Source organism: Chionomys nivalis, chromosome 17 (genome assembly GCF_950005125.1).
Source record: "Chionomys nivalis chromosome 17, mChiNiv1.1, whole genome shotgun sequence".
NCBI lineage: Eukaryota > Metazoa > Chordata > Mammalia > Rodentia > Cricetidae > Chionomys > Chionomys nivalis.
In genome coordinates, this window is record NC_080102.1 from 46,309,618 (window position 1) to 46,320,043 (window position 10,426).

Consider the following 10,426-nt stretch of genomic DNA (forward strand, 5'->3'; position numbering starts at 1 on the left):
GAGGCCATTAAGGGCTACTGTTCAGTTAATAAATACAGAGAAATCAGAACGGTGCGGTATAATGGGAGGAGAGTAAGACTTTCCCTTTTGTATGAGGGGAACAAGCCAGTAGAGTAAGACTAAGAAACTGTAGTGTAATGTCTGCTCCCCAGAAGTCTTTTTCCCAAGGCCAGGCATTTGGATCAGGATCTCCATTCCCTTGCAGACTTGAGAAAACTTCCTGCTTGATAAAGCAGTCATTCCTATATCTAGTTCCACAAGAGAAACTTGTGGCCCTTCATAAAAACATAGGACTGGGGCCTCCTGATCTCAAGCCACACCCCAGCTCACGTGCCCCTTGTCTCTCCTTCAGTCCTATGTGAAGCTACACAGTATGAAAGGTGTAATCTTTTCGCAATTAAAGATCGCAGGCAGCCAACCTGATTCACCTTCAGACCGTGTCTGTCTTCCTCTCCTCAGAGCCTCCCCCTGCCCCCCGACACTCCACACATCCTCTTTGGGAACCCCCTGCCGAAGCAGGTCTCTGGCAAGGCAATCTTGGTCAGGTCATTTTTTCAGTTCTTGTTCTCCAAGGGATTCTGCAGAAGTCAACACTGTCATTACTTAAGGGCAATCTGGTTTCCAGACGATTGCTCATTCTCCATGGTGCAACCTTGCCATCCTAGGTAGTCGCCCTCATTTGAGGGATGATCTGTCTTGCAAAGCTCAGCTGTTGCTTTGTGGGTGGTTCGAATCCCTGGATAGAAAGATGTGTATCAAGCAGTTCTAACCAGTACTGTCATCCCCAGCATGAAGTGGGAAACACTGACTCAGGGGAGAAGAAAGTTAAAGAGGTCAAAAACAGAGCCAGAGAGGGACAAAATGGAGTCAGCCCAGTGACTTGTGCCCTCCTTGAAAACTACATTTGTAATTAGGAACATTGGGGGAAGAGGTGAATTGAATCAAAAACATTAGTCCATGAAACATTCCCTTTTACTCCCCCTTCTGGTCACTTGGGAAAATGCATAGGCAAGGACAGCTAGGCCAGGGACAATACTTAGGCTCCTAGGGAGAGGTGCTGGCTTCCCCCCCTCCCCATATCAACAGTATAGTAACAAGAAAGATAGAAATCCTTTGATGGCACCTTGCCACAGCACTGCACAGAAAACATTATGAAATCAAAATCACATGGGGACAGCATCTGGAGGCCATAAAAACTGTTTATGAGTGCATGTATAAACGTATGTATATATTCAAGTGCATGTGTATATGCTTGCCCATATCATCCATGTGTGAATATACCTGCTACTGTATGCACGTATCTGCACAAAGACCCATGCTATGCCGGTGTGGATGTGTGCACACATGTGTCTAAACACATGTGCATATGTATCGGTATACCTGCATATTTGTGTGGGCACATGTAAGTACACACAGATGTGCCTCTGTAAGCAGATGTTGCATTAGGCTAAAATGGTGAAAAACAAGCATTTATGCATGTCTACGAATATAACAAAGACAGAGTTTAGCTGTTAGTGTGTCTGGCTAACTCCTACCCCACAATTATGCTCTCATATTAATATGACCAGTATTGCTTTGGGGGGTGGCTACTGGTTTTATTGAAATGTACATTACAGAATGATATAAGGAAGTATGAAAATCCTGAGTGTGTGGCCGCTGACTGCTTTATTATATACATGTCTCATGCCACCTCTTGTTCAGTCTGTAGAATACTCAGGTCTCCTTTTGCCTGTCGAGGCAATACCCACATGCTGCACTCTGCAAGAGCCAATGGTTTCTACGGCATGGAAATCTCACATGTGCCTGATGTCACCGTGTTGAGATCATCTTTATATTTGAGCACACCTTGCTCCAGCACTACAGTGTAGTAAATATGATGGGATAAGCATTAAAATACACTCTATGCTGGTGAAAGAATGGAGCAGAGGTTCTTCCCCAAGGTTGTACTCAGGTGCTGACAGGGACTGGTTTTGGTGGGGGGGACAGGTTGTTGTTGTTTTTCATGTGACGTATGGGTGACCCACGTTTCAGTTCTCTCTTCACCTCAAACTGCGGTATCGATCATCTGACACCAGCCCTCCTCTTAGATAAATTCCTGCTGGGTACCTGCAGAAAAACCTCTACCTTGTGTGCATAGCCTGGGATGCAGCAGATCTTGGAGTGTGGTCAGTGTAGCTTCTTAGCCAGATAAGAGGTTATGGAAGAGTTCTATGGAAAATGGAGTTGTGGAAGAGCTTTCCACAAGCAAACACAGGGTGTCCTTTCCCCGCAAAGTGGGTCCCGTATACTCCATTCAGACCTCATTCGGACCAGGCCACATCAGCTGCAAGTACTTTTGATGCTCTCCAGGCAGGGCAGCTGGAGACACTGGCTTAACAATCGCCTGGTTCCGTCCAGGGCCAGCAGCATTGCTAAAGTTAGGTTCTCACCCAGATCACTCCAACCTTTCACTACCAGGACCCCTAGTCACATGGCACTCCTGGACCAATCACTGAAATGTAACCAGCTCAGACTGCTCACCACCTTGAAGGAGAGAGGCTGTGTGCCTGACTCCTGGAAGTCTGTCCCCATTGAAAACAGTAGAAATAGTGCTAGTGATACAGGGACACCCTGAGGCTTCTGTTCTGAGGTGACCAGTGCTGAGGGGCACTTGGGATGCACAGCACACCCTGCCATACAAACACAGCCCAAAGGTCTCTTTCTACAGAAGCTAACATCTGAGGCAGAACAGTGCCATAGGAAAGAACAGCCAGGCCAGCTCGCAGAGGGCCTGAGGGAATGGTGGGTCACTGAACGAGTTTGGAATTTGAATATGGTGGACTCCAACCCAATAGACTTCTTTTTTTTGACATTTATTATTAGTATTATTGTTACTCATGTGAGTGTGATGTATGTAAGTTCAGACATGTGTGGGCCACAGAGTATGTACCGAGGTCAGGGCACAACTTTGGGGATCTGGTTCTCTTCCTATCTTGCTGAGGCGGGATATCCCTTGTTTCTACCATTCTGCATACTCTAGGTTAGCTGGCATACAAGATTCTGGGCAATCCTCCTTTCTTCTTATCTTCCCTGAGAATGCTGGGATTATAGGTGTGGGGCCCCTTTTATCAGGCTTTTTCACGTGAGTTCCTGGGGATTGAACTCAGGTTGCCAGGCTCACAGAGAAAGCATTTTTACTAACAGAGTCATCTCAATGGCCCCTGACAGATTTTTTTTTTTTTAAAGATTACTTTGTAGAAAACTAGATGGGATGAGGAGACTTGAAGTATGCACAATGGAGGAATGCAGAGCTGGGGAGGCAGGCGAGCCCCAGGAGGCTGTCTCAGGAGCTGCTCATGTTCCTTCTTGGGATCTAGCAGGGCCCCCAATTCCTTAACTCTATCTGGAATGGGCAGTTTATCACCTAATTCCGGATGACAGATTTCTTGTAAGACCCAAGGTGGCCAGCTGCAGTGCCTCTAACAATGCTTCTTGAGGAAAACCTATGTTCCAAGGATTGGGCACTTTTAGGGTCTCCTGGATAGCATGCCCTCACCACCCTTCCCTCACAGTTCCTGGCACCTGAATGCGTTACTGGCTTCTGTGAACAGACACGTCCATTGCTTCAGTGATGGACACGTGCAGATCACCAGGGCAGGGCAAATTTCAGACCCTGGATGCCCGGGTTCAAATCCTAGAGCAAGTTCTTTCTAGTAAGGTGACATTGGACTTGGACAGGTCCATGAGATTTTCCCCATGCCTCAGTTTCCCCATTTGTAGCACAGGAGAATAGCACTGATCTCAGAGTTACCACAAGGACTAGATGAATTAGCACACCTGCAAGTCTCAGCTGATGTTATTACACCACCAGATACAAACTACACACTTGCCCCTGCCCTTCTTCTGGTGAACCATCACACACTCAGGATACGGTTAGGGGATCCTGGGTTACCCCTTGGGGGACCCCTGTGATTTTCTCCAGGACCTTAGGACTGGGAGTCTGGGCAGTGGCAGCAGGCTGGGTGGGGAGTGCAGCTCGGCTGACAGCAGATCTGCAGGGCAGGGTCCTCACCCTTGGCTATCTGGCTGGGGCTGAAGGTCACAGTTGCATCGTACTGGGCCTTGAGCAGCTTGAGGTGTTTCAGAGCCTGTAGAACTTCTGGGGAGACCTCTTCCATATTTTCCAAAAGATTGTAGTTCTCACCAGGGTCCTCAGACAAGTCATAGAGGAGCGGGGGATCATGAGCAGTGAGAGGGCTGGCAGCGTGACAGGCAGGATCGAAAGTGGTGTCGCTGTGGGCAGAGCCTGGGGAGGGGGCCAGCTTTTTATACAAGAAGGGGCAGAGGATAGAGCAGCTAGGGGCCAGCAGGCTTGGGGAGAGGAAGCCAGGGAGAGAGAGTTACCCTGAGTGAAGAAATGAGCCTTGTATTTCCCACTCCGCACAGCAAAGACTCCATGAATCTCGTTTGGGTAGGGCGGGTAGAAGAAGACAGACTTCCGTTGGCTCTGAGGGAAAGTCAGGGTCACAGGGTAGGAAAGATCTCTAAGAGCTCTTGTGTAAGGCAATGGTAGTGGCCCCCTTTTGGCCCACCCAGGAACTTGAGAAGTGGCACTCAGAGACCACACTCATCAAAGGAGACATGAGGCATGGACTCTCCTCCGCCACCGCCCAGATTCATACCTAAAGGAGGAGCAGTATGGAGTAGTGGAGTTGGGATCAAGGGATTATCGGCCCTACCTTGCCTGTGCCTAGCAGCAAGGAGCTGATGTCAACACCATCCAAGGTGACATTGGGCAGTGGAGCTCCAGTCAGGGCTGCCAGGGTAGGCAGCAGGTCCAGAGAACTGGCCAGCTCATGGGTTACACCTGTGGACAGATGGCTGTTTGGTCACTCAGTTTACCATCAAGGCTGTGGAGATGGGGTCAAGGGTCTACAAAAAGAGGGCCAGAGGACTGACCAGGCTTAATGTGGCCTGGCCAGAAGGCCAAGGCAGGTTCTCGGACACCACCTTCATAAGTTGTTCCTTTCCCACATCTCAGGAGGCCAGAGCAGCCACCTCTGGACATACGCATCAACTCGGGACTAGGACAAACAAGGAAGTTATCAGTAGTGAGGGGGCCAAGGGCCCTCACCCACCACTGGTGACCACCAGCCCCATATTTTAAAGTTATAAATCTTGCCAAGAATGACTGTTATATGTCTGTTTCCTCCTTTTCCTACCAAGACCAGCAACTCTGTGTACCTGTGGTCCCCAGAGGTCCCCATTCTGTGACCCATGGATTACTGTAACAAGATTAGCATTTCTCTTAAGAGCCTTTTGTAATAGTCTTCAACAAACAGCTAGCGTGGATGGACCCTGGAATCCTCACCTATGATCAGGCAATGTGCATCCCCTGCTCTGGCTCGTACCCATTATCTGCAGTGAAGATGACCAGTGTCTCTCCGAGCAGACCCAGGTCTCCCACAGTTGTCATCAAGGCCCCTACAGCTGCGTCCAGCTCCATCAAGGAGTCCCCAAAAGGCCCACGGCCTGAGCTCTCTGTGAAGCTTTGTCCACTGAACTGGGGGTAGTGGGTGTGCTGGGGGCAGAGAGCGGAGTCAGCACTGAGCACAGTCTTGGGCAGCCAGGAGGGTGAGGCCAGGGTCACTCACGTGGGAAGCGTAGTACAGGAAGAATGGTCGGCCCTGGCGCTGGGCATCAGCCATGAGGTCTCGAGCGAAAGACACATAACGAGCCTCGAGTCCAGGCAGCCAAGGGGGCTGGGCCTCCACAGACAGGTTGGCCAGCAATGGGATGGGAACCAGGCCTTGGTCACAACCACCCTTGCAGGGGGTGTCTGGTGGGAAGCAGGTTAGGTTCTGACAGGGACCCTAGGGAAACAGTTCCAGTGAGGGAGATCTGGCTATGGGTTAGGGAACATTGATAAGAAGATTTGCGGGGGGGAGGGCAGAGGAGGGCCCAGGTAAGGTTTGTACCTGGTCATGGGAATACGGGATGCCTAGGAATCGATGGAAGCCTTGATGTGGGGGCAGGAAGGCCCCTTCTGGCCCCACTCCAAGATGCCACTTGCCAGCCATCCCGGTAAGATAGCCTCGAGCAGCCAGGATCTCAGCCAGGGTCACCTCCTCCAGGGGCAGGCCCCCTTGGGAGCTGGGCCCCAGAACTCCGGGGTACATTCCTGATCGAACTGGGAGCCGGCCAGTCAGGAGAGCAGCCCTGTAGTACAAGCCACATAACCCATACTCTGTGAGACCCACAAGGAGGAACACAGAGAGGCCAGGGACAAGTGTGGATCCACCCACAGAAAGACCCAAGTGGGATGGGCAAGGGGGAGGGGAGGGGGGAAGGTCCCTCACTCACCGAGATGGTGTGCACAGAGAGACAGGCACATAGAAATCTGTGAACCGCATTCCCCCTGCAGCCAGCTGATCCAGGTTGGGGGTGGTGGAACTGGGGTGCCCATAAGAGCCTAGGTCCCCATAGCCCAGGTCATCAGCAAAGAACAGCAAGATGTTAGGTGGGCTGGCAGTGCTCAGGCCTGCAGCCAACGTCAAAAAGACGGCCTCCAGGGCCCCCATGGCAGAGAGATACAGATGGGCCTATGTCTTCAGACCCGCGGTAGGGAAGGCAGAGCTATTCCAGCAGGCTCGTCCCTGAGTCCCCAGGCCAACCCCTACCCCTCACCTGAGTCCCCAGGCCCAGTCCTTCTCCTCCCCTGAATCCCCAGATCCAAATACTCCTTCTATCAGAAGGCCCACTTTCTGAAGCTCCAGCGAATCTGTCAGAACTCGGGAGGTGGTGGTCTGGGGAGTAACTCCTCAGAGCCCCTAAAGGACCAGGGCTTCTTTAGATTCACGAGAGGGAATCTGACCCTGTTCACCCAGGCTTGAGATCAGGAGCAGACGATACTTCACGTTTACCCGGGGGACCTCCGGCGCCATGGGATAAGGGCGGTTCAGAACTGAGGAGGAACTGGTCATAGACAGCGTCGATCTCAGGCCGTCTGGGATACGCCCGTGGTCACGAGACACTCGGCTGCTCGGGAACGGCGGGGCTGGGATCGGGCGGTAGCGAGGCGGGACGGGGTGGAGCTGCGACGGGGCGGAGCTGGGCAGCTGAGCGAGGCAGGTTTGTGTGTCGATTGGCTCTTCCGGGGTGGAGCTTGTGAGGACCTGGGATCTGGACCGGGTGGGGTGAGACTGGGGGATTACTCGCGCGCTTCGGACCCTTTTCTGCGCCGGTTGGCGTGTCCCGTGCTGGACTTGGTAACCTGCGCTCTTTGCTCCTGCGCGGTGGGCTCAGCTGCTAGACTGTCTAGCCGTGCACTACATCAATTATCTGACTCTCCTGCTGTCTCCCGTTTTCAGTGCGTGTCTGGAGTTCCTCTGGCGAGGGGTGGTTTGTTAGTCCCATTTCCCCTGATGAGATATTTGAGGAATCCTTGTTGAAAAGATCTCAGTATCCCCTTCTAAATGAGCAAAGCAAAGAGAAAACCATGCAGTCGGATTGAAACGAAATCAGGAAGACGAATCGGATTAGGCTGCTGGCTTTTTGCTCACAACCACCTTTGGTACATTTTGTGAAACACAAGCTATAAAATCCTTTAAAAATCCTTTTCCTTTTACATGTGTGCCTGGTGTTTAAGGTTGAGTGTGTGTGTGCGCCTGTGGTATTAGAGGTAGGGTGTGTATCTGTGGGATTTGTACGTGTGCTGGTGTTTGAGGTTGTGTGTGTGTGTGTTGGCTGGTGTTTGAGGTGGGAGAGTTGTTGAGTCCGTGTGTGGCATGATTCAGTACATTAGTGTTGAGGAACTCTTGTAGACAACATGACTTGTTTCCAACTCTTTGTTTATGCAGTCTTGAACTACACCATTTTTTTGGGGACCAGTTTTAATTGTCAAGGGAGAATAACAGATAAGCCCATCTGAGGAAGTGTGGGTACTTAGTGTACTTTAACATCTAAAGGTCCCTGTGGTAATTGGATTTCCCAGATCACTCCACCCCCAAAAGTCCCTGACCTGAGTCACTTTTCCAGGGCAAGTTTCTTCCAGAGTATTTCCCTGCAAGTGGTTGTTCCTAGAGCACTAACTTGTCCAGATTCTTGGCCTCTTTCCATAAACTAGAGTTCCACTCTAAGACTCCTGGCATTTAGAAGGCCATGACCTCAGTACCCAGGAAGGAGAGACTTTCCCTGGTTACTAACTCTGGAGCCAGGGGGAAGATAAACAGGGTTCTGGAGGGCCTCCCGACTACAGTAGGGGTCAGGACTCAGATTCACGTGGGGAGAAATGACCCCGTTCACCCAGAGGTCCAACACTGACTCGGGGTTGGGTCAGGGGCAGACACCCCGTGATACTGGGTCATGGACTTCCACTGAAGCCTGGCTGCCCGGGCATCTGGAATTTTCCTGATGAAATCTGCTAGATAACAAGCACCACAGGTGCAAAGTTTGGGTGGCCGAGACCCCAGAGATGGCACAGAAAAGGAACCTGGTCTGAGGCTACTGTGGCGGGGGGTGGGGTGGGGGGGGGAGGCACGACAATCTTCAGTTAGTGATTCTCTTAGAGCCACATTCCAGCACGGTTTCTGGGCCTGCACATAGGGTGGGGGTTGCTGGTAGTTCTTCTATTTAGAGTCAGGACAGAAAGCTCTTCTGTGGCCCAGAAATCTTTGAAACTGTAAATTGGAGCTTGCACAGCTGGTGGGCACTGTGGATTGTAATTTGAAAGGAATCAACCAAAAGCACTTTCTTCTCTTTCAGTGGCAAGCTGGGAACTACCCCAGGGCCTACCCATTATTTTCTGGGAGAGCCTGTGTGGGGCTGTGACGGTATGCAAATTGTGGTACTTTTCGCCTAGGTTCCTGACGACCCTCAGGTGCATAGACACGTGAAGGCTGCCTGGGCTCAGTTTTGACCTGAAGCCTTGGAAAACTTGGAAAGAGTATGCTGCCTGCTCTGTTCAAAGCCAAGCTCTGAAGGCCAACCTGACTTTGGAGATGTGAACTCTTTTTTTTTTTTCAACAACAGAGCCCCATCTGGAAATAGCCTGCTAGGGTTCAGGAAGTGGCTTCAGATGATGCCTGGGGCATTGCTAATTTTGGACAAACGCCCACAGTTGAGAAAGGAACCTTGCAACGAGGGGCAGATCTTAGTTCTGTACCTTGGAAAGGGATGGGCGAGGCTTCTGCATGGGGATAAGGGGGGTAATTGTAGCCCGAGTAGAGTTCTGTGGCTGTTCTTGTACCAGCTGCCTTGGGGACCTGGGACACATCAGGCCGACACCTTTCCTCCCACATTACCGCCCCATGATATGTCGTTGCTGTAGTGTGGGGGTTGGGATGCTGAGCAGGACCAGAAAGGGTAGTTCTCCCAGAAGAGGAAACAACCTGGCTGAGAACTGAGACCTGATGGAGACCAGTTGATATCACAAGGCTTTGGGGATTGCTGAAGGCAAGTTTTCAGTAGAGTTGTGATCAGGGCTTAGGTTTTGTTATAATCACAGATCTGAGGGAAAACCCTGAAAGATCCCCCTCAAACATACTTAGGGGAGGGACAAGAATTGCTGTCAGGTGACACAGAGATGACCTCTGGTAATCATGTGATCTGTGAATGACAGTCTGCTGGGCAGGTAACTAGTTTCTAAAAATAAGTCCTACAGTATAGAAAAATGAAAAAAAAGTGTTGTAAGTATTTTATTAGGAATGCTGGTTCTGCCACAGCAAAATTTCTTCCCAGTGCTCTCACAGAACCGAACAGAGCTGGCAAGAAGGACGTCCTCAAGCAAAGCCAGGCCCCAAAGTGACTACAGATGATAGACATTAGACTCAGTAGTAATGGCAGCCAGGAGCCAGAGTCAGTGTGGCTGTGAGGAGGGCGGGTTCAGATGCAGCTACCAGCGTATACCGTACAAGTCCAAGGGCCTGGGAAGTGGACAGGCTGTGAGATGAAACCTGAGTAGATCGACAACCAGGCCTTTCTGAAGAGGGAGGAGTCATTTCAAGTGAGTCTGGGGAGAGACTCGAACACCGAAACAGTTGTACCATTTCACAAATCTTCCTCAACCAAGTCTCGAAGCATGGATATTGGAAGGAGTTGGTCCCAAATCAGATGGACCAATTCATTGATTATTGATTTTGGAATGCAAGGGTGGTTGGAAAGGCCAGAAGGACTGTTTCTACTTGGATAATTAAGAGCAGGCTTTAGAAACCTATGAGAATGATAGCAAAATATTAGGAGCTCTTGGATTTAGCGGAGAAAAAGACAGGAATGTGTATTGTGGACCGTCAGCTCGGCTCTCTCCTTGGGAGGGGGCGGCTGGAGGATACCCTTCAAGACTTTAACAGGTGTACTGTGGACGTTTGTTGAGGGGAACGTAACTCGGGAAACAGGACCTGCAAGCATGAGGACCTGAGCCCAGATCCCCAGCACCCACACAAAACCTGGG

At 50.8% G+C, this 10,426-nt stretch overlaps 1 protein-coding gene across 2 annotated transcripts; it reads right to left on the reverse strand.

The window, feature by feature from the left end:
• Positions 1-1,577: 1,577 nt before the first annotated feature.
• On the reverse strand, positions 1,578-7,045 carry Arsa (arylsulfatase A). 2 transcript variants are annotated; one of them, XM_057792520.1, is made up of 8 exons: positions 6,343-7,043; positions 5,958-6,198; positions 5,634-5,852; positions 5,391-5,560; positions 4,939-5,063; positions 4,719-4,846; positions 4,384-4,486; positions 1,578-4,285 (listed from the first exon to the last, which is right to left on the reverse strand). In XM_057792520.1, the coding sequence occupies exons 1-8, from the start codon at positions 6,558-6,560 to the stop codon at positions 3,966-3,968; spliced, it is 1,524 nt and encodes a 507-aa protein (XP_057648503.1). In that variant the 5' UTR covers positions 6,561-7,043; the 3' UTR covers positions 1,578-3,965. The 2 variants fall into 2 exon arrangements, with proteins under 2 accessions (XP_057648503.1, XP_057648504.1); XM_057792521.1 differs by having other exon boundaries at positions 4,079-4,301; positions 6,343-7,045.
• Between the last annotated feature and the right edge of the window lie 3,381 nt (positions 7,046-10,426).